This window comes from Notolepis coatsorum (genome assembly GCF_963971535.1).
Source record: "Notolepis coatsorum genome assembly, chromosome: 1".
Lineage (NCBI taxonomy): Eukaryota > Metazoa > Chordata > Actinopteri > Aulopiformes > Paralepididae > Notolepis > Notolepis coatsorum.
Window position 1 is genome coordinate 115,120,289 of NC_140165.1, and position 24,771 is coordinate 115,145,059.

The following is a 24,771-nucleotide window of genomic DNA, read 5'->3' on the forward strand; positions in this document are numbered from 1 at the left end:
CAATTAATCGATTAGTGGTTGCAGCCCTACATTTCAATCCATAAGCATATCTACAAACCATTTCTTGACGTCTCTCTCACACAAGCTGCAGTTTATTCCGATACCCTCTGTCTCACCCACACAAGTACACAAATTGCAGTTCATTCAGGTTATCCAGAAGCACACATATACCCAGTCTCCAATGATCTCACATATGACACACAAACACACCAGATTACACCAACTAAGTAATGTAAAGAGATAACTTTCAGGGGTTTAGGGATTACTTGCTGGCCAAAACTATGGAATGCAATGCTTAGCAAACTATTCCAATTTGATTGTATTCCAAATTGACTTTGGAACAGTCAACAGTCACTTCCAAGTTACAGAACGGTGGCGTAGTGGTTAGCACGGTTGCCTCAGAAGGTCCTGGGTTCGAACCCCAGCAGGGGGCCTTTCTGTGTGAGTTTGTTCTCCCCTGTGTGGGTTTCCCCCAAATAATCGGGTTCCCCCACCCCACAAGAAAAGACATGCATGCCAGGTTTCCTGCCATTATCCTTGACCAAGGTACTGCATTACAACTGGACTCTGTCCCCGAGCACTGCACTGTGTGGCTGCCCACTGCTCCTGAATACTTAGGATGGCTCAAATGCAGAGGAGGGATTTCCCCAAGGGATTATCCCCCTGTATCCTCCTTGTCCTCTCCCCTCACCTGGTTGTCCCTCCCCCCTGTATCCTCCTTGTCCTCTCCCCTCACCTGGTCGTCCCTCCCCCCTGTATCCTCCTTGTCCTCTCCCCTCACCTGGTCGTCCCTCCCCCCTGTATCCTCCTTGTCCTCTCCCCTCACCTGGTCGTCCCTCCCCCCTGTATCCTCCTTGTCCTCTCCCCTCACCTGGTTGTCCCTCCCCCCTGTATCCTCCTTGTCCTCTCCCCTCACCTGGTCGTCCCTCCCCCTGTATCCTCCTTGTCCTCTCCCCTCACCTGGTCGTCCCTCCCCCCTGTATCCTCCTTGTCCTCTCCCCTCACCTGGTCGTCCCTCCCCCCTGTATCCTCCTTGTCCTCTCCCCTCACCTGGTCGTCCCTCCCCCTGTATCCTCCTTGTCCTCTCCCCTCACCTGGTCGTCCCTCCCCCCTGTATCCTCCTTGTCCTCTCCCCTCACCTGGTCGTCCCTCCCCCCTGTATCCTCCTTGTCCTCTCCCCTCACCTGGTCGTCCCTCCCCCCTGTATCCTCCTTGTCCTCTCCCCTCACCTGGTCGTCCCTCCCCCCTGTATCCTCCTTGTCCTCTCCCCTCACCTGGTCGTCCCTCCCCCCTGTATCCTCCTTGTCCTCCCCCCTGTATCCTCCTTGTCCTCTCCCCTCACCTGGTCGTCCCTCCCCCCTGTATCCTCCTTGTCCTCTCCTCTCACCCTCTCCCTTCTCCCAGCAATGGATTAAGAAGCGAACTCACAGGAAGTGAGGGTGTTTGATTTGATTAGCCATGTTTTAAATTTGTATCGACCATGAAGTTTTGACCATGCGCCTGATTAACCTCTCCAGTTCCACCACACTACACACACACACCCCCATACGCGTGCACACACACACACACACACACACACACACACACACACACACACAATCAGTCAGCGGTGAAGATCCTGGCAGCGATGTCGTCCAGTAACCAGTCCACTCCAGCCAGTAGATTCTCTCCCGTTACAGCACTGCAGCCAATGATACACCAGTGGTGGGTCTTAATCTCATCAAGGGCAAGAGCCTGGAGGTAACACACACACACACACACACACACACAACAGTCTATTAAAGGAACAGCAACATTATGGGAATTCCTGAAGATGAACAGTGAACACCTTCTCACGGAAGAGGTGAAAGGTCAGCGAGTTCCCGTCTAACAGAATGTCCAGGTGAAAGAGACCTAGGGGTTTAGATATGTTCACATTAGTTTATACCCCAGCGGTTGTTATTGTAAGGAACGCCTGGTACCCTGCTATCTTGTGTTCAGTGTCATGGAAAGATAAACACCAAGTTGACTGTACCATGAAATTATAGTTGAAAAAATAGCAATACCTTGTCTTATAGGGACTGCTACCTTATCATTTCATTGAGCTTTAATTAACAACACAAGGATTCAATGTCCCCGATGACATCACTGGTGGCCATATTCAAACTAATTTACTGTCAACTGTCAAACTAAATGAATATGTGCAAAACTGTTTCGAGTTTTTGGATGCGTGTGAGATTATGTGTAAAATAAATCAGAATTGTTTTTTGGGTGAAGTGCCCCTTTAACCCTGTGAGGCCCGAATAAAATTGACATTAGCAACTTCAGAGGCCAGAATGTGGGACCTATAAACACATTTACTATCCAATAGGATTGTGAGGCTGAACAACAGGACCCATGTAAATTTTCTAAAAATATAAACACTTTTTTTTATATAGCTAAAAGCTAAAAGTGATGTTGTAATTTTGCAACCGAGGGCCTCACAGGGTTTTAAGTAGGAAATACGGCTAGGGTTCCAAAACTCAGAACCATCTTTTTAAACTCGCTTCTCACAAATAACCAAATCACGTTTGTGCCCTTCGTGCTGGCACCCATCAGAACCATCAGAACCGTCAGGACCATCAGGACCATCAGGACCATCAGGACCATCAGGACCGTCAGGACCATCAGGACCATCAGGACCATCAGGACCGTCAGGACCGTCAGGACCATCAGGACCATCATGACCGTCAGGACCATCATGACCGTCAGGACCGTCAGGACCATCAGGACCATCATGACCGTCAGGACCGTCAGGACCGTCAGGACCATCAGGAGCATCAGACCATCAGGACCATCAGGACCATCAGACCATCAGACCATCAGGACCACCGGGACCATCAGGACCACCGGGACCATCGGGACCATCGGGACCATCAGGACCATCAGGAGCATCAGGACCATCATGACCATCGGGACCATCAGGACCATCAGGACCATCAGGAGCATCAGGACCATCAGGAGCATCAGGACCATCAGGACCATCAGGACCATCAGGAGCATCAGGACCATCAGGACCATCAGGAGCATCAGGACCATCAGGACCATCAGGACCATCATGACCATCATGACCATCAGGACCACCAGGACCATCAGGAGCATCATCAGGACCATCAGGACCATCAGGACCATCAGGACCATCAGGAGCATCAGGAGCATCAGGACCGTCAGGACCATCAGGAGCATCAGGAGCATCAGGACCATCAGGACCATCGGGACCATCGGGACCATCAGGACCATCAGGACCATCAGGACCGTCAGGACCATCAGGACCACCAGGACCATCAGGACCATCAGGACCATCAGGACCATCAGGACCATCAGGACCGTCAGGACTCGAGGTTGGAGACGGGGCTTGAGGTGCAGGTTTCAGCCCAGGAGGTTGAATGACACCTGTACCCTGGACGCCGTGTACAAAAGACTTGGTATGATATCGTTCCACAGTTAAATTAAACGGTTATTGGTTTCTCTTTATTCTTGAGTCCTTGTTATTGGCAAAGAGAGGACTCCACAATAAGAGCAAATAAGTAATATCTTACTTATAAATAAGTAGTTCGCCGAATCATCGCGTTGTACCGTCACGGTTAGTAAACACTTTGCTGATCGAATTCCATGACCTTTCCGTGATTTCCAGGACCAAGGTTTGTTGTTGTTGGTTTGAATGTCCCAGGTTTCATCTCGGCTACATATCACTTTCCATTCACGTAAACTGAAAACGTGAAATGTTCGCATAGCTAATGGCGATTCTAATAAAGGAAACCTACTCATTCCATGTGGTTGGTCCTCATTTCAAACTGTGAAAAATCCGAATGCATCTTTGAGTAGCTTTACAGTGTGTGCGTGTCAGGGTCCCCACAGACATTGCACAATGAAATTCAAGGACTTTTAAGTACTTTTTCCAAGCACTATTTTCCATTTTCAAGGAGGTCACTCGGAGGATACAATTCACTTTTAAATGCTGTTTTTTTAAGCATCTTCTTGGCCTGCTTGCCAGCTAGAGCATCACACGCCAAGAAGAAATGAGGAAAAGCAGTTGGAGTGCACGAGACAGAGACTCGTCAGATTTGATTAAAACAGAACAAAAAAAACGATTTCTTGATTCAGAACAATTTGATCATGGATGAACAAAACATTCAATGCGAATGGTTGATTTGAATTTCAATGACTTTTTAAGCACCTTGTTAAAAAATTGGCTGTTTTCAGGGAATTCCAGGCCTTGACTTTCTTTTGTAAAAAATCAAGCACTTTAAGGACCTTGTGCGAACCCTGGTGTGTGTGTCATCCTCACCTCTCTTATGGCCTCTTTAGACAGGGCTCCTGGTAGGTCCTGCTTGTTGGCAAACACCAGCAGAGTAGCACCAGCCAACCTCTGGGGAGGGAGGAGGGAGAGAGAGAGAGAGAGAGACATAGGAAGAGAGAGACACACAGAGAGAGAGAGAGAGAGATAGAGACAGAGAGAACACATCAGTGAAAAAGAGGGATATAAAGCGTCCAGTCTGTTTCAGGGGTCATTCTGCTAACGCTTCCAGTCTGTTTCAGGGGTCATTCTGCTAACGCTTCCAGTCTGTTTCAGGGGTCATTCTGCTAACGCTTCCAGTCTGTTTCAGGGGTCATTCTGCTAACGCTTCCAGTCTGTTTCAGGGGTCATTCTGCTAACGCTTCTAGTCTGTTTCAGGGGTCATTCTGCTAACGCTTCCAGTCTGTTTCAGGGGTCATTCTGCTAACGCTTCCAGTCTGTTTCAGGGATCATTCTGCTAACGCTTCCAGTCTGTTTCAGGGGTCATTCTGCTAACGCTTCCAGTCTGTTTCAGGGGTCATTCTGCTAACGCTTCCAGTCTGTTTCAGGGGTCATTCTGCTAACGCTTCCAGTCTGTTTCAGGGGTCATTCTGCTAACGCTTCGAGCTCTTGTCTGCAGTCGTCAGTCAGTTTGTCTGTTTGTTTGTGTGTGTGTGTATGTGTAACCTATATGTATATACCGGTAGGTATTTTGATATTGATGGATAACTTATTACATATTAATATGATACTGTAAGGAAGGGGCAGCTTTGCTTCTTTCTGTCCCTTCTCGAACAAAACCATTTGTCTTGAGCTATGTTGACAATTGCTTCCATGTCTAGGAAGATATATTTTTATTTTATTTGTATTTGTATTTTATTTAGTTTTTTTTATTTGATTTTTATTTAGTTTTTGTTATTTTAAGTTTGTGTGTTTATGGTTGTTTGAGATAAATAAATATCAAATCAAAATCAAATATATGTGTGTGTACCTCTTCCAGCAGTAGCTTGCTGAGCTCTTGTCCGCAGTCGTCAGTCAGTGTGTGTATGTGTGTATATGTGTGTGTACCTCTTCCAGCAGTAGCTTGCTGAGCTCTTGTCTGCAGTCGTCAGTCAGTGTGTGTATGTGTGTATATGTGTGTGTACCTCTTCCAGCAGTAGCTTGCTGAGCTCTTGTCCGCAGTCGTCAGTCAGTGTGTGTATGTGTGTATATGTGTGTGTACCTCTTCCAGCAGTAGCTTGCTGAGCTCTTGTCTGCAGTCGTCAGTCAGTGTGTGTATGTGTGTATATGTGTGTGTACCTCTTCCAGCAGTAGCTTGCTGAGCTCTTGTCTGCAGTCGTCAGTCAGTGTGTGTATGTGTGTATATGTGTGTGTACCTCTTCCAGCAGTAGCTTGCTGAGCTCTTGTCCGCAGTCGTCAGTCAGTGTGTGTATGTGTGTATATGTGTGTGTACCTCTTCCAGCAGTAGCTTGCTGAGCTCTTGTCTGCAGTCGTCCAGTCTCAGTCTGTCTGCGCTGTCTACCACCCACACCAGACCATCCGTGCTCTCAAAGTAGTTCCTCCAATAGGAACGCAGAGACTTTTGACCACCAACGTCCCATATGTTCAGCTTGAACCTGCAAACGGGAAAGACATCGGATTTTGATTGAGAACGACCGTTTCAGATTCAACTCTACATTCTTGAATGACAACGCCCTAAAATGGCTGCCATAGAATATTGGATAATAGACGGCAGAAGTGACGTTCCGTTTGGCTCTGCCCCCTGGAGGAGGAGAGGCCCCATGACACACCATATACGACAGCGTTTCTCAACCTTTTTTTTCAGTCACGGCACCCTTCATAAGTACTTAAAATGAGCATTACGTGCGACAAAGAAAAATTTACTCCCCCACTCGGGTAAAAATGTCTTCATATTTTCGTTTTGCTGTGCATTTATTCCCAGCCATTCTTTGGTCGCGTACAGTACGTTAGCCAAGTGTGCATTTGTCATAAAAGAGCATGACCCGCGCAAAGCAAATGATTTTCATTTATTTTGTTACCACTGTGATTTGCTACCATACATGATTGGTTTGAAGTGGTTCTCACGCCAGTTCCTCGACCCTAGCATTGCTTCAAACCAATCGTATGATTTTATGACAAATCTGCAATAAACAAAATGGGCAGGAAGAAATGCACAGTGAAACTAGAGAGAAGTTATGGAATAATATATATATATTTTTTTAATGTATAAAAAAAAAAAATCTCAATGGATGGACGGGGTCGCGAGCCACGGGTTGGCCACCCCTGTACTGGAGTCACAATGTAATATGTGAATACTGTGGTACATTGAGATTTATTACCTTTTTCAACTGCATTAGGTCCCCAATGGAAAACGTTGTTAACATCTAAAATACATATGTTTTATCTAATAAAAACATGCACAACAGATCGCTAACGCTATTGCGTCCCTGACGAAGACGGACTGGAGCACTTGGACTGGTCCCCGGGTGCGCGGCCCACGCCCAGCCCTGTCTGCTCCCGGCTGCCCTCAGGGGGGGGGGGGGGGGGGGCCCACGCCCAGCCCTGTCTGCTCCCGGCTGCCCTCAGGGGGGGGGGGGGGGGGGGGGGGAGACGGGATGGGAAAAGTGCAGAGAGACATTTCATCGGCGACTCAGTGCATGCGTGTGTTCCTGTGTGTCGCCCATCTCGCATGTGTGTGGGTTAATCTGCATGACAAATAAAGACTTGTTCTTCTTTTATTGCAGTAAAATGGGATTGTCAAGCAATTTTTATATATATATATATTATAATAAATGTTATTAAGCCGATGTCTACTGGGCCAGAGTCCTTGACACGTTAACTCGCTCTAATAAATGTATTCAAAATTTATTATTTCTCAAAAGGTTTTGTCCAATGATGGTCCAAGTCTATACCGTTGTAGTAATGGATTCGATTTGTACTAAGTACTGGCCGATACCCTAAGCCCAGGTATCGTATCGGGACTGAAAAAGTTGGATGGGTGCGTCCCTAGTCTTGGCATTAGATTTTAGTATTGGGGATATTCTATTTGAGCCTGGTATCAGTGCCTCCCCAGAATGCTACCTCGTAGCAATGTATCCTTAGCTGTGAAGGAGAAGCCATTTCATTCAAATGGACTTGAAGAAGAAGTCTTTATTCGTAGCGACACACATGGGCAACACATTGGAACACATAATTTTTTTTAACTTTTTTTGATCCATCCCGTCGTCCCTCCCCCCAAGGGCAGCCGGGAGCAGACATGAGCGGTGTGGGCGGCGCCCGGGGACCAATTAGGTGCTCCTGTCCGCCTTATCTCTTTTTCTGGAGGGGAAACCCTGCAAGCACTGGGAGAGGATGCAAACTCCCCAATTGCTGTCTATTATCCAATATCCAGAAAGGCCCGGGAGATGGGTATCTGCCCTGGCAACCCAGTCCCCAAGCGGGAACCGAACCCAGGACCTTCTTGCTGTGAGGCGACGCCCACAATGTTAACCACTACACCACCGTACCGCTACATATTATGACAATATTATGACGACACTCATCCTGTTCCAATTACTCTAATTAAAGAGTTTTGTGAAAAGAGAAGGAGAGGAACACGCAACATACCTTTGAATTCAGCCGATGCAAGAGAGAAAATAGAAAGATAGGAGAGAAAGGGAGAGGGGGAGAGGGGAAGAGAGAGGACAGGAGGAAAATTATGATAAGAGTGATTTATGACCTTCTGTGTTCCTATTGACTAGGGGTGGGAGAAATAATCATGTGATATTTCTACCTTTGGAGATACCGGTCCGTGTCGATGCAGATAATTCAATAATCGATTTAGCTTCGTCCAGTTTCCTGGCCTTTCAGTTATTCGTTTATGTTATGTTATTTTCCTGAGCAATGTATGAATGTACTGAATTCTATTGACTCAATTTGTTGCAGTGTAACAACAAATACGGTTATGTAATGATTCAAATCACAATATATCGAACAGGAGCCAATTTGAAAATCGATATCCGCTTGATGATGGAATTGTAGCCCTAATAATCACAACTGAATCTGAAAAATAAAAGAGACAAAGAGGAAGATGAGTAAGATGGGAGGGGGCACAGAAGCGTTAATGACGACACAGATAAACGGCAGTTAGAAAAGAGAAGGATGACAAGAAACAACAGTTCTCAGAAGAGGGGAAAGGAAGGAAAGAGGAGGGTGGAGTAGTGGAACATGCTTGGTCATTTTGTTCTTTTGATTCCACGAAAATCTCACCTCTGTTTTGGTTCTATTAAGAGGTGCACCGGAAGCATCTATAGTATTGGTACATAGTTCCTAATAATACACGTCCTTACAGAGAGATAGATGGTACTTGTTATTGTAGGTCAATAACTTAATACACGTCCTTACAAAGAGCTAGATAGATGGTACTCGTTATTGTAGGTCAATAACTTAATACATGTCCTTACAAAGAGCTAGATAGATGGTACTCGTTATTGAAGAAACAGCCCGTGTTCAGTAGCCTAAAGTGAAAGCTATTTTCATTAACACAGTCAGCTATAATTTTGTAAGAGCAGCCTGTGCTTGATAAACAAAATAATATTCTACTTTTAAAACGAAAGCCATCATAATCCATTAAAGAGTGAATGGGCTCGCTGAGGAACTGCATGTCGGCTATATGGAGTCTATACTGTCAGCCTGTTACAATTGTTTTTCATTCATAGATTTTCCTAAGAGACGTCATCAGTTTGACCATTTATTTAATGTAACTATTACATTCCAATCCAAGGCCATTATTATTATTATTGAATAATAATAATTTCATCATTATTATATTATGCATTTATTAAATAATAATAATAATAATAATAATAATAATAATAATAATAATAATAATAATAATAATAATAATAATAATAATAATAATAATAATAATAATAATAATAATAATAATAATTAATAATAATAATAATAATAATAATAATAATAATAATAATAATAATAATAATAATAATAATAATAATAATAATAATGAATTATGGTCATTTACGACATTTAGCATGGATATTCTTTGACTATGAGAAGTGCCTTCAGCAGAGATACTTGTCTCACTATCACTACCACTATGCGTTTGAAATTCTTGAAGTGACAACATGGCGTCCATAATAGAACCTGACCAGCAATAAATAGCTAATAGCTGAAATCTGGGCCTATATTCACAAAGCTTTGCAGAGCATGAGTGCTGATCTAGGGCAAGGAGTGACCCGGAGTAAATGGACGCCTCACATTCACACATTCATTCACTATTTCACACTGACGGCAGAGGCAACCATGCAAGGAGCCAGGGGTTAAGTCGTGTCTCAGGGACACACTGCCTGGAGGAGCCGGAATCTAACCGAGAACCTTCTGACTTCCAGACGACTGCTTCATGATGTCATTCTGTCAGTAAACTATATCCTTAATCAAGGACTCTGTTATTCGCCTCCGTGAATAATATCTGGCCAAGTGTTTAGACCTCTACACTACCCAGCCTCTCTAGTGCTTAGACCTCTACACTACCCAGCCTCTCCAGTACTTAGACCTCTACACTACCCAGCCTCTCTAGTGTTTAGACCTCTACACTACCCAGCCTCTCCAGTACTTAGACCTCTACACTACCCAGCCTCTAGTGTTTAGACCTCTACACTACCCAGCCTCTCTAGTGTTTAGACCTCTACACTACCCAGCCTCTCTAGTGTTTAGACCTCTACACTACCCAGCCTCTCTAGTGTTTAGACCTCTACACTACCCAGCCTCTCTAGTGTTTAGACCTCTACACTACCCAGCCTCTCTAGTGTTTAGACCTCTACACTACCCAGCCTCTCTAGTGTTTAGACCTCTACACTACCCAGCCTCTCTAGTGCTTAGACCTCTACACTACCCAGCCTCTCTAGTGTTTAGACCTCTACACTACCCAGCCTCTCTAGTGTTTAGACCTCTACACTACCCAGCCTCTCTAGTGTTTAGACCTCTACACTACCCAGCCTCTCCAGTACTTAGACCTCTACACTACCCAGCCTCTCCAGTACTTAGACCTCTACACTACCCAGCCTCTCTAGTGTTTAGACCTCTACACTACCCAGCCTCTAGTGTTTAGACCTCTACACTACCCAGCCTCTCTAGTGTTTAGACCTCTACACTACCCAGCCTCTAGTGTTTAGACCTCTACACTACCCAGCCTCTCTAGTGTTTAGACCTCTACACTACCCAGCCTCTCTAGTGTTTAGACCTCTACACTACCCAGCCTCTCTAGTGTTTAGACCTCTACACTACCCAGCCTCTCTAGTGTTTAGACCTCTACACTACCCAGCCTCTCTAGTGTTTAGACCTCTACACTACCCAGCCTCTCTAGTGTTTAGACCTCTACACTACCCAGCCTCTCTAGTGTTTAGACCTCTACACTACCCAGCCTCTAGTGTTTAGACCTCTACACTACCCAGCCTCTCTAGTGTTTAGAGCTCTACACTACCCAGCCTCTCTAGTGTTTAGAGCTCTACACTACCCAGCCTCTCTAGTGTTTAGACCTCTACACTACCCAGCCTCTCTAGTGTTTAGACCTCTACACTACCCAGCCTCTCTAGTGTTTAGACCTCTACACTACCCAGCCACTCTAGTGTTTAGACCTCTACACTACCCAGCCTCTCTAGTGTTTAGACCTCTACACTACCCAGCCGCTCCAGTACTTAGACCTCTACACTACCCAGACGCTCCAGTACTTAGCCCTCTACACTACCCAGACGCTCTAGTACTTAGACCTCTACACTACCCAGCCTCTCCAGTGTTTAGACCTCTACACTACCCAGCCTCTCTAGTGTTTAGACCTCTACACTACCCAGCCTCTCTAGTGTTTAGACCTCTACACTACCCAGCCGCTCCAGTACTTAGACCTCTACACTACCCAGCCGCTCCAGTACTTAGACCTCTACACTACCAGTCGCTCCAGTGCTTAGACCTCTACACTACCAGTCGCTCCAGTGCTTAGACCTCTACACTACTCAGCACAGCAGCCATATGTATATATATATATAGATTTGTCCGATATTATCGGCTGATATTGGCATTCAAATGTAATATCGGAAATTATCGGGATCGGTTTGTCAAAAGTATGCATAATGTTGTGTTAATTCCACGACAAGAGATATGTAATGTTAATTACCTGAAATTATTCAGTTTTGGGGGGGGGGGGGGGGGGGGGGGGGGGCCTGCATATATCGGTATCGGTTGATATCGGTATCGGACATAAGAGTTGGACAATATCGGTATATCGGATATCGGTAAAAAAGCCAATATCGAACATCCTAATATCACAATATCAGCAGGGTAAGTGTGTGACACAGTTTCAAACTGAAACTGTCATTTCCAGGTAAGATTCTCAAACATCACAAGAAATCTCTTTCATTTTGTACCCTTAATTTAGACAACAAAAGTTGTGCATCATTTTGTATTCTCAGCCCTATGAAGGGATCCCAAATCTTAAATAATTTCATAACACATTTTGATGATTAGGGCGGCTACGTGGCGTAGTGGGCAAGGCGCTCGCCACGAATGCTGAGACGCTGGGATAGCCTGTTCGATCCCAGCGCTCCACATTTCTTTCAGTTTAGCTGGTCGTCCGTACTAATACACATTGGCCGTATTAGGGGGTGGGAAACTGATGGGTGGGGATCGGGCGTTGTGGACAGCGACTCCTACAGGTCGGTTGGTGTGCCTGCGCAGTAGAATCAGGAAGTGTCGGGGGCAGCGTGAGCCTCCCACGCGTTACTCCTCGCCACTGAGAGATCGAGCTGCGCAGGTGAAAAGATGCGACTGCTGTTACCTCAAGTACCGGAGGGTACTTGTGCTATGTATGACTTAGTCCACATTGCAGCCGGCTTGTGGGAAGCAAGAAACAGCGTTCGTGACAGGGGAGGGTTGAATTGGATGATACGAAATTGGGATGGGAGAAAATATAGAAAATGGGAGAAAAAGTGGATAAAAAAAAACCCACTGGAACTAGAGATAGGAATAACAGGGAAGGAATGGGGGAACATATGCGAGGTGCAACATTCAACAACAGGATCGAGGATATGGAAAGAGTTTGGATGGAAAAACATAATCAGATTCTTTATAACCCCAGAGCTGAAGGGAAAATATGCACCAACACAAAGAGCATGCTGGAGGATGTGTGGGAAGGAGGGGGCAAATCACACACACATATTCTGGGGATGTCAGAAGCTGAAGGGGTATTGGGAGGAGATAGGGGAGGCAATGATCAGAATATTAGGATACGGGTTACCACAAACAGGACTGGTGCTTTACTTAGGAGACCTGACACACGAGGGAATACAAGGGGGGGACAAATATTTAATAAAGATAATGTTGATAGCGGCCAGAAAAGCAATAACAAGACTGTAGTACAAAGAAGACCCACCGACAATAGCACAATGGGTAGGAATAGTGGAGGAGATACAGGATATGGAGAGGATAACACACATGCTGAGGTTACAGGAGGAGAAATTTGGAGAAAGATGGGGAAAGTGGGAGGATTACAAGGGGAACGAAAACGACATCACAGAGGAAGAACCAAATGCATCACAAGAGGGCGAAGGGTAAAGGAGGAAAGAGGTTCAAGGAGGGTCTCTGAACCCATGTCACACACTTTTGACTTAGTTAGCATTTTCTGATTTTATTTTTTATTTTTTTGGGTATTACAATTGTATTATATTTTTTGTACTTTATTATTTATGTCTGTTTAACAATGTTGTATTATGGGTTCCATTTTTGTGTAAGTGTTGTTTGTCTATAAATGTTAATAAAAATTTAAGTTAAAAAAGAAAGAAAAAAAAAACACTGTCAAGAGTTCAGTTTTATGTTATTATCGACCTAATATCCGATGGTGAAACGCTGTTCGTGGGGTACCTGTAATTCGGACACCAGGTACCCTGAAAGACTGGATGGAGGAGTATATTTCATACCTTTTCCGAAGCCCAAACGAAAACTAGAGAAGTGCAAGCGGTGGATTATGTTGTGTCGTCGACCACATACACAACTGAATGTGAAGACCATTACCAAGGACACTTATGTTTGCTCAAAGGTAAGGTCAATTCATAAACACATAATATTTGACGGCTAACGTTAGCTGCCAACATGTAACGATACCACAGATATTTCTGCATCATAAGGTTAGCTTTCTGCATCATAACGTTAGCCTTCTGCATCATAAGGTTAGCTTTCTGCATCATAACGTTAGCCTTCTGCATCATAAGGTTAGCTTTCTGCATCATAACGTGAGCCTTCTGCATCATAACGTTAGCTTATACTCTGGACTGGATTGATAGCAGGGCTAGTACTAGTAGAGCCAGCTAGTGGTAAATAAAGGTTATATACAGAACCTACCCTGGTAAATAAAGGTTATAAACAGAACCTACCCTGGTAAATAAAGGTTATAAACAGAACCTACCCTGGTAAATAAAGGTTATAAACAGAACCTACCCTGGTAAATAAAGGTTCTAAACAGAACCTACCCTGGTAAATAAAGGTTATAAACAGAACCTACCCTGGTAAATAAAGGTTATACACAGAACCTACCCTGGTAAATAAAAAAAATTGCCTTTCGGCTTTTGGCCGAAAGAGTTTTTTCACGGAAAATATAATACCGAAACAGAAACAACCTGTGTTGTTGTGATGATGTCGCGCTGTCGGGAGTCGCGCTGTTTCTATGTAAACTCTGCGCGCAACGCGTCCAATAAATGCTTCTTTAACATCCTTATTCACTATATGCCCGTCGCGGTTAATCACTGAGTGATCTAATATGCATATTATTCAGAGCGAGAGGGGGGGGGGGGGGGGGGGTAGTGTTTCTCACATTGACGCTGTCTGTCGTTGATAATATAATCTTTCTCGAGCATACACGTCACGCGTCTACTGTGCCGAGTCAAGAGAGCACATTCAGCTGGGGACTAGAAAGGTGCGCTCAGTAGAGCACAGATGTCCGCCGCGGCAGCCAGAGAAAAGATGGAATTAATGTGCTGTATGCATTCAGAAGTGCTGAATAAATGTTTTATGGACCCATAATAGTGATTATTTATTATTTAAGTTAAGTTTAGCCATAATCATATATTTTTCCATAATCATAATGTTCCACAACATTGGTAAAAAAAAATCTATTCTATGAATCATTTTCGGCCTTTCGGCATTCGGTTTTCGGCCAACTGTTTTCTATTTTCGGTATCGGTTTCGGCCAAGAATTTCCCATTCTGTGCATCCCTACTATACACACATGACTGTGTGGCCAAGTTCAGCTCCAACTCCATAGTGAAGTTCGCAGACGACACGGTGGTGGTGGGGCTGATCTCGGACAACGACGAGAAGGCCTGCCGCCTACCGGGAGGAGGTTGAGGTACTGTAACGCTGGTGCCAGGACAACAGCCTGCTCCTGAACATTGGTAAAACCAAGGAGCTGATCGTGGATTATAGGAGAGGACAGCAGGAGACACACACACCACTGAGGATAAACGGGGCTACCGTGGACAGGGTGAGCAGCTTTAAGTACCTGGGGGTCCACATCGCAGAGGATCTGACATGGTCAACACACATAGACTCAGTCGTAAAAAAGGCGAAGCAACGCCTCTACCACCTGAGACAGTTAAGGAAGTTCACTGCCTGGTATGGAAACAGCACGGCACAGGACAAGAAGGCCCTACAGAGAGTGGTGCGCTCAGCCGAGCGTACCACGGGTATTGCACTACCACCCCTGCAGGTTCTATACAACAAGAGGTGCAAATCCAGAGCCTGCAGAATAATGAAAGACCCACACCACCCCAACAACAGCCTGTTCATGCTGCTGAGGTCAGGCAGACGCCTGCGAACACCAGTAACGAGGACAGATAGACTTCGGCTCAGCTTCTTCCCCCAGGCCATCAGAGCCCTGAACACTGAACTCTCCACACACAAGCACACATGAGCACACACACGACACACTGTACACGCTCACACACTAGCAGCCACTTTAACATGAGCAAGCACACACTCATGCTGCACACGCCCACACTTATGGCCACTAAGGAAAGGTCACTTTAAAAATAGTATAGTATAACCGGAGATTGTATAAATTAGCATGTACAGAAAGACACTACCAAAGGACCTAGCATGTCCTCCATGCTCTGTAAATAACTTATGTACAGGGAGCGAAATTAACTTTTTGACTCACCGGCCAGTGGCGGGTAGATGGGAAGAATCTACCCGCCAAGCATATTTCTTACCCGCCAACTTTTTTTTGATACATATTTTTTTTATTATTATTTTATATAGATTTTTTTTTAATAAAATATATATATTATATAATCATACTTGTGATTGTGTTATCTGCGAGACATCGCCACCTCGCTGTCTGCAAACAGCTCCACTGTCTGTGTGTATACTCGAGTGGCCTCCAGCTCCAGCAAGGATTCTCCGGGGGTGCAGCTGGACCCTAAACGCTACATTCAGCATGCAAAAGAATTCTCCGGCGCTGCACCTGGACCCTAGTCAGCAGCCCTCACTCATGCGATGTAAACCAGGGACTCGAATACGCATGTTGTTGTTGTAGGACATTGATGCCAAGAGCTATCTGTAGCTACTGGTGGATGGCGTTGGGACAACGCCTCAGTGAACTATTTAGTTTACTGCGACATTTCGTAGTGACTAGTTACCTAGCCAACGGAGGTATTATGCACTGGACTATTGCTGGAGGATTTGTTGATGTCGGGAGCTATCCGTAGCTAGCCGGCTGGATAACGTTACACAATGCCTCGTGTATTAAACTAAGTGAATAGTTGACTGGGTCATTTTGTAACGGTAGCTAACGTTATCTCACGAAGGTCCCACACTGACTAGACTAACGTCACGGTGAGGCAATAGCCTCTGTTTACATGCAGGCATACAGGGGTAGGAGCAGCATCAGCAGTGCTAACTAACGTCACGGTGACTCGGAGGCAATAGCCTCTGTTTACATGCAGGCATACAGAAACAGGTGGGGAGGGGGTAGCAGCAGCAGTGCGCGGTGCGCGCTTCATGTCTGCTGAGACAGCGAGTGAGAACTCCGCTAAAGAATTGGATCATGATTTTCGGTTTTCACATGACTATTTGATTGCCCGTCACACGGCGCTCAGACGTCTCAGTGGGAGGCGCCAAACGTAAAAACTGAGCGCAAATGGCGGGTGGCGCTCTCTAGTTTCGGTCCCTGCTTATGTACATATACTGATATGCCCTAATATGTTACTTGTTTATTGCACAATGTTACTTGTTTATTGCACAATGTTGTTCTATTGGATTCTATTATATGTTATTGCACATCGTTGCGGGCAAGACCACCCGCATTTCATTGTATACTTGTATGCCGTGACAAATAAAACTCTTGACTTGACTTAAAGTGAGCATCATGGAATGTGTGCAGCTTTACAATCATGTCCTCATTCACCTCTCCCCCTCATCCCTCTCTCCTCATTCACCTCTCCCCCTCACCCCATCTCCCCTTATCCATCACCCCTCTCTCCTTATCCATCACCCCTCTCTCCTCCCCTCTTACTCCAGATGAGGAGTGCCGGCCTATGGAGCAGGCCCCGGAAGGTGGACATTACTAGAAAGCTAAAGAATGCTTAAATAGGAATGTTAGAGGTTCTAGAAGGTTCTACTATGACATCATCACCAACGTTCCAGAATGATCGGGCGGCACTAATTTTCTAGAATGTTCCTAACAATAGGTCCGTGGGTGAATTATGTACCATTACAATCACTACAGTACTGTATTAAGTTTCAAAAGTAAAAGTACAGTACATATTCTATAGGCATCTACTACTGCTGATATTGCAAATGTCAACAGACCAGGCTATTAACACTTTCACTGCCACTCACGAGATATCTCGGGTTTCCGATAGTTATGTTGAAAGCCACTCACGAGATTTCTCTGATTTTTTTTTTTTAGCGATCTGAAATCATATTGCATCACGCGAGCCTACCCTAGTATACCCGAGCGCCGCCGGCGATCAGATGTGGAAAAAAGCGCCCCCTATCGTCTCCCAGATGACATAAGGGATTTTGGAATGGACTCAATGAAAATGGATGGGAAAAAAAATCCTGTACTCCACATTTTCCAGTCAACTGATGCAGCCGGGGTTATCACAGTTCATTCTGGAGCCTCTGAGATCCGCGGAATCATGTACTGCACTGTACACACGTTGGATCCATACACTTATCGATTTTTTCGAATGGTGATCAGGAATTGGAATATACCAGTTGGATACCATCTGATGTCAGGTAAGGAATCTATGTTATCAGTGTTAGGATAATCAGACTAATTTTGATGAAGATATAAGCTGTTTTGTGAAATGGGCTCTTTCGGTTTCACTGTAAAAGTCCAAGAGGAAATGAACACAGCGATTATCCGTGCGCGGCTCGAATGTGCTTGCGTGCACGTATAATATTGATCATCTAGCGTTTATTTGAAAACGATTCATAAATAGGCCGACAAATATCAACGTTCTGGAATATTCCAGTAAAAGACGATTATCATAGAATGGTCTAGAATGAACTGTTTTTTACCTCAAAACGGGTGCTTTTCAAAATGCTCTCAAACGGAAATGAAGCGATAAAAACCAATCTGCCTTGACAGCACTGACTGGAAAAGGATTCTTTGATAAGCGAAGGGCAGATTAGACACATAGCCATAATTTAAAACATAGATTAGGCGATATTAAGCGTAACATTGGCGCCGATGGTGGCATTGAAGCGCTAACTCTGGCGCCACCGCGTGGCACTCAAAGTGTTAATCCATAATGGAGGTACTAGAAGAAAGGGTAACCAAAATCAACATGTTTCTCCTTCCAAGGGTCATCAATAAGCACAGCAAATGTTGTGACTATGACTAACGGGTCAGGAGATTGACAATGTGCATCCAGCGATAACATTTTAATTCGATTTGTGAACTATGGGTCTGGGGTTGGGACAAAATCAATTTTAAGCCTTGTCACAGCATTCATTTGGCTACAAGAATATAATGGTAAATTACCATAGATGTATCACAACAACACATGATATTGTTCGCTATTCCAGTTTATATCGTACATCCATTTGTGTAACTGTAAATCCATGTATATTTATTGTATATATTAAAAATAGTGGCTATTTATGTACACTTTAGTTGTGGGTTTTCTTTTCTAATCAGAGTGATCTATCTTGAGAATGTGTTGTATATGCATTTATTTATATTTATATTAAATATAACTTATACTTTGCGTTATAAGAAAAAAAAAATTGTATCCACTTTTTCTCCCATTTTCTATATTTTCTCCCATCCCAATTTCGTATCATCCAATTCAACCCTCCCCTGTCACGAACGCTGTTTCTTGCCTCCCACAAGCCGGCTGCAATGTGGACTAAGTCATACATAGCACAAGTCCCCTCCGGTACTTGAGGTAACAGCAGTCGCATCTTTTCACCTGCGCAGCTCGATCTCTCAGTGGCAAGGAGTAACGCGTGGGAGGCTCACGCTGCCCCCGACACTTCCTGATTCTACTGCGCAGGCGCACCAACCGTCCTGTAGGAGTCGCTGTCCACAACGCCCGATCCCCACCCATCAGTTTCCCACCCCCTAATACGGCCAATGTGTATTAGTACGGACGACCAGCTAAACTGAAAGCAAATGTGGAGCGCTGGGCTTGAACAGGCGAGCCCAGCGTCTCCAGATTTCGTGGTGAGCGCCTTGCCCACTACGCCACGTAGCCGCCCTGTGTTATAAGAAAAGTTATAAGAACAAGAAAATGTCCTGTACCCATATACTGTGATTTACAGGTATTTTGGTAAATGGCTGTATTTATATAGCGCTTTTATCCAAAGCGCTTAAAAATTTGACCTGATGTACACTAGAATGTGCAGCATAACATTCTCTGACGTCTCACCCCTTTATGGAGGAGGATTGTTGGCAAGTGACAGCTCTCACTTTTTTCCTCATTCTAGTGACTAGTGACACAACCGTCGGGTCTAGCTTGTATACTGCGTTGGCCCACTAGCCTTAAACTAAATGTATCAGCAATAGTAGTAATCATGGATTATCGTCATAGTTCTTGTAATCTTCAATCAAGTCAACTGTAAGTAATGCTTGCATCACCATGGAGGTCTAAAGTAAATGTGTATCTCATGAAAGTACTTTTCCACTGCATATTGTAACCCTCTCTGTCTGCTTCTAGATGAAATATTTGTGTTATCTTTAAAAAACAGGTCTATTACCTGCTGTGGTAAATCTCCCGCTGCCTAGCCCCTTTCGTGACTGTGAAGCAAGGCTTGCATCACAGTCAGGAAAGGGGCTGCCTGCGGCCATCATCAACGAGTCATTCACGGTCGGCTTTGCTTGTCCGAGTTTTCAAAGGGGGCATGGTTTAGCGACAGGTCTATTGTGTATGCACTGTCCATGTTGTACACAAACGTAATTGATGTGTGTGTGTGTGTGTGTGTATAGGTGTGTGTGTATGCAAGTATGTATGTACATATATAATGTGCGTCTCTCTCACCCTCTGTGCTCCAGGGTCTTGATGTTGAAGCCCAGGGTGGGAGAGATGGTGCTGACGTCCTCTCCGTTAAACTTCTTCAGGATGGTCGTTTTCCCAGCGTTGTCCAGGCCTCTGAAGACACGCGGTTAAGGACTGAAGGACACACACGGATCAACACCCCCCCCCCCCCCCCCCAATACAATTCCAAACTTTTCCCATGACTACTCCATGATATAAATAATAGCTCAATTTCCATGACCATGTCGACGGTTATGTGCAGATGTTAATTTTTTTGTCAGACAGGCACTTTTCCTAGGTCTATTTGTTTGGGTTGTTGCTCCATCAAAGATAACTTGATCATTCTGCAGAAAAAATATTTTTGAATGCCCAAGACATTTCCAAAGCCGTCTGGGCATGTTTTCATTTTCCACAACTCCTAGAAGCTTGGAAAACACGATTTTCAAATCCCCTCAAAGAGGGGCCCATGCCATGAGTGAAGAGTGCTCACACACTATAGGTAGGCCTGGGGGGGGGGGGGGGGGGGGGGGGGGGGGGGGGGGCGGGGGGATGAATGAATTGATTGATTGATTGATTGATTGAAAACTTTATTAACAGATTGCAGAATGGGTACAATACAGTACAGCTCAATACACACAATTGTTAAGGGGATGCAGACCAGAGAAAGACTTTCGTCTTGTTTACACCAGGGTCCCCCATTTTCAATTCATCAGGACATATATGACATACATGACATACAGATAGTCAGTACTGCTACATCTATACATTTATGACATACCAGATTTGCAAATACAGTACTGTTTGTGATACAGAAGGAGTCAAGAAAAGGGAGTATATACATTTGACGTAGAAACTGTACATTGGAGGAGGTTGGGTGGGGGGGGTTGGGTACACTGGGATATTGACAACCATACTGGGTAATTTACATTGGAGGTGGGTGGGGGGGGGGGGGGGGGGCACATTGTATAAACAAGCAAAACTGTACATTGAGGGGGGGGGGGGGGGGACTCTGTACAAACAAACAAAATTGTACATTGGACTATTGACAAGACCATACTAGGTAAATGACTGTACATTGGAGGGGGTTGGGTTAGGATATTTACAGGGGCCAGTGTTGCATTGCAGTCTCCCGTAGGTGTCTCTTGAGAGAGGTTTTGAAAGTGGGTAGTGATCCACATTCCTTTACAGCTTTGGGTAGGGCGTTCCACATTGATGTGGCATAATTGCGAAACGTGTTTAGTCCCTTATTTGAGCCGAATCTGGGTTTAACATGATTTGTGGAGCTCCCTCTGGTGTTGTGATCGTGGTATTCACTGACCTTTGGGAAGTATTTTGCCATGTACATGGGTACCTTGGTCGTGTAGTGTATCTTGTAGACCAGGCCCATTGCAAGTTGCTGTACTCTGTCATCTACTCTAAGCCATCCTAGGTTGTCAAAGTGGGCAGGGGTGAGGTGGGTTCTAGGAGTAAGGTCAAGAAGTAGTCTGACCAGTTTGTTTTGAGATGTTTGTAATTTTGTTTTTAGCGCCTTTGAGGTGCTTTGGTACCATGAGGTGCAAGCATAGTCGTAGTACCCCTGAATGAGTGCTCCTGCCAGAGTCTTCAGGGTATTCTTGTTTACCAGAGAGGAGATCCGGTACAAGAATCGAGTTCGTTGGTTGACTTTTTTTATTACATTGGATGCCATTTTGTCACAGGAGAGATTAGCCTCTAGGATGGAACCCAGGTAGGTAATTTCATCTTTCCTTGTGACAATATTGTCACCCACTGTAACTGAGAAGCCGTCGGTCTTGCTGAGTTTGTTATTTGAACCGAAGAGAATGGACTCTGTTTTGCCCATGTGTAATGATAGTTTGTTATCAGCGAGCCATATGCAGATTCTGCCTAGTTCAGAGCTGAGGTTTTTTTTGAATGAAAACTTTATTTAACAGATTGCAGAATGGGTACAATACAGTACAGCTCAATACACACAATTGTTAAGGGGGTGCAGACCAGAGAAAGACGTTCTCTGGGGGGGGTATCGCAGTTCTTGGCACCTGAGTCTATCATCATAAGCAGACAGGCAGGCACAGAGAGACACACACACGGTGTAGATTAGATCACACATACATAGCACTGTCACTGTGTATATATTATAACTATATGGAGCACTGACTCATGGGCTAGTCAATAGACCGGCAGACAGACACACTGCTGATTCAGGGTGTGCCTATTCTACTAAAACAGCTAGCTTTGGATCAGACGAAACATACAAATACAAACAAAGCAAGGCCAGTGGCCTATATTTCACTGTAACAAACTACCACAAATCGAGTAAGCTAATCGTTCAGATCACAGCCATCATCCTCTCATTAGGGGCGATTAAATCAATTCAACAAGGTATTACACTGACGTTGCAGATGTGGGGATGCCGTGTTCAGGTCGCAGTTAACAAGTAATAACAAATGCAAAGCAAAGGATACAGCATCAACAGTCTCATCTCCCGCTCCTTGTGCTTCATTTTCTTCAGAATTGTTAATAAACCCATCGTAGCGGTGATATGACGCACTAGCGTCGACTGTAGCCAAACTAGTTATATTTATCTTAATACGGCTTGCAAATAATCATTGACGGTTAACTTGCGGTAAAAAGAAGCATTTTGGGAAAAGTCAGGAAGTAACTGATATGTAAATCCCACCCACTGTAGACGTTGATTGGCCTGGTTTGTAAACAGTGCGTGCTGATTGGGTGTTGTAGACATTCCTCAAACCTTCTGAAACAGTTTCATTCGTCGACAAACTATTAGGGTGTGGCCGTGTGAAGACGAGAGCATCGTTTGTGTGTTTTTAGTTTAGCGCCCTCTCCTGTCCGTTTGGGAAGTTACACTACAGTACAGTATAGCAAAGCTTTTCTGCTGTGTGTTTTTAGTTTAGCGCCCTCTCCTCTGTCCGTTTGAGAAGTTACACTATATAGCAATGCTTTTCTGCATCAATCCATCTATCCATCTATCCATCCATCCATCCATCCATCCATCCATCCATCTATCTATCTATCTACCCTACCACCCCCTCTACGACGAGCTAGTCAAGATGAGAAGCTCGTTCAGCCACAGACTCATTCCCCCCCGACACTCAACTAACCGCCTCGGACAGTCCTTCATACCAGCGGCCAGGCATGCGTTGTTCATGGGACGGGGTAGCACGGTGTGCAAGCTCACTCGCTATTTGCATATCAATAGCGCCGGTCGTCAGGTGTGTTAAATACGTTCTCAGACCCATTCACACCTAACTTGTTGTGAAGACGTGTTACATTCCATTCGTAGAGGCAATTAGGCAGGTCTTTAGTCTGTGCCCAAGCGAGGGGACATTAAATGCGCATTCGCGGGAGCGCGCGCACGCGCCGGGAGCGCGCATGCACGTGGTGCGTGTCACCCCAGATGATTTCAATAACGCACCACTGCCAGCGGCCATCAGGCTCCACAACAGTGGGCAGCGACTAGCAGCCTCCAGGCTCCACAACAGGGAGCAGCGACAGCGACTGCTACCAGACATTGACCTGGGACTCATAGGAACCCAAGGAGGACAACCTACACTACCTTAGGCTTACTGCACCTTATGTGGATACTGTGATACTGTGATACTGTGAATAATGTATATTTCAGTGGATACCGTGATACTGTGAATAATGTATACTCAGTAGATAGTAAATTATAACACTACCTTATGCATACTGCACCCTATGTGACACTGTGAATAATGTGAATATTTCTTCAGCTAGTCAGATAGTAAATTATATTGACCATATTGATCAAATTGTTTACACTGCCTGTGTTGTTTTTTACTACCTGTACACTGTGTTGTTTTACTACCTGTACCCCCCCTCCCCCCATGCTGCTATGATGCCTGAATTTCCCCAAGGGGATCAATAAAGGAATATCTTATCTTATCTTATCTATCTATCTATCTATCTATCTATCTATCTATCTATCTATCTATCTATCTATCTATCTATCTATCTATCTATCTATCTATCTATCTATCTATCTATCTATCTATCTATCTATCTATCCATCCATCCATCCATCCATCCATCCATCCATCCATCCATCCATCCATCCATCCATCCATCCATCCATCCATCCATCCATCCATCCATCCATCCATCCATCCATCCATCCATCCATCCATCCATCCATCCATCTCTATCTATCTATCTATCTATCTATCTATCTATCTATCTATCTATCTATCTATCTATCTATCTATCTATCTATCTATCTATCTATCTATCTATCTATCTATCTATCTATCTATCTATCTATCTATCTATCTATCTATCTATCTATTTATCTATCTCAAGATTCAAGATTCAAGAGGTTTATTTGTCACATACATACCAGGGCATACAGTGAAATGCAGGTGGCCATGCCCGCTTTGATTGTGCAATAATACTAAATAATAAAATAGACATAATAAACAGGTAATAAAATAGACATAAAATAGGCATGATAAAATAGACATGCTAAAGTCCTGAGATAGTGCAATACAATGTTAGCACTACCACCCCTGCAGGACTTATATAACAGGAGGTGCAAATCCAGAGCCTGCAGAATAATGAAAGACCCCCACCACCCCAACAACAGCCTGTTCAAGCTGCTGCGGTCAGGCAAGCGCCTATGTACACAGTACACACGCAGCAAGAACAGAGAGACTAAGGCTCAGCTTCTTCCCCCAGACCATCAGAACATAGATATTTATCTATCTAATCAGGAGAGAGAACCCTAGATATTTTTACTCATTTCAAGAAATCTTATGAAGCCAAATTTTCTTACTGCGCTGGTAGATTATTTTACTTGTTTCAAAGACACATTTGCTTACAGTTCTTCTCAATTGTTTTGGTGCATTTCTCTGATCAGAATTAAAATGCTCATAACTGTTAGTTCAACCTCCACAACATTTAGTAATTTGT

The 24,771-nt window shown here is 44.5% G+C and overlaps 1 protein-coding gene across 1 annotated transcript; it reads right to left on the reverse strand.

The window, feature by feature from the left end:
- Positions 1-1,347: 1,347 nt before the first annotated feature.
- On the reverse strand, positions 1,348-22,453 carry arl2 (ADP-ribosylation factor-like 2). The gene is made up of 5 exons (XM_084321450.1): positions 22,287-22,453; positions 19,828-19,938; positions 5,748-5,910; positions 4,307-4,387; positions 1,348-1,734 (listed from the first exon to the last, which is right to left on the reverse strand). The coding sequence occupies exons 1-5, from the start codon at positions 22,349-22,351 to the stop codon at positions 1,600-1,602; spliced, it is 555 nt and encodes a 184-aa protein (XP_084177576.1). The 5' UTR covers positions 22,352-22,453; the 3' UTR covers positions 1,348-1,599.
- Positions 22,454-24,771: the final 2,318 nt, after the last annotated feature.

Coding starts and splice junctions, on each gene's coding strand:
- arl2 (XM_084321450.1), bottom strand. CDS start 22,351: ATGGGTTTATTAACAATTCTGAAGAAAATGAAGCACAAGGAGCGGGAG. Junction 5,911..19,827: donor AAGACCCTGGAGCACAGAGG/GTGAGAGAGACG, acceptor TCCCGTTTGCAG/GTTCAAGCTGAACATATGGG. Junction 1,735..4,306: donor CTAAAGAGGCCATAAGAGAG/GTGAGGATGACA, acceptor TGTTACCTCCAG/GCTCTTGCCCTTGATGAGAT.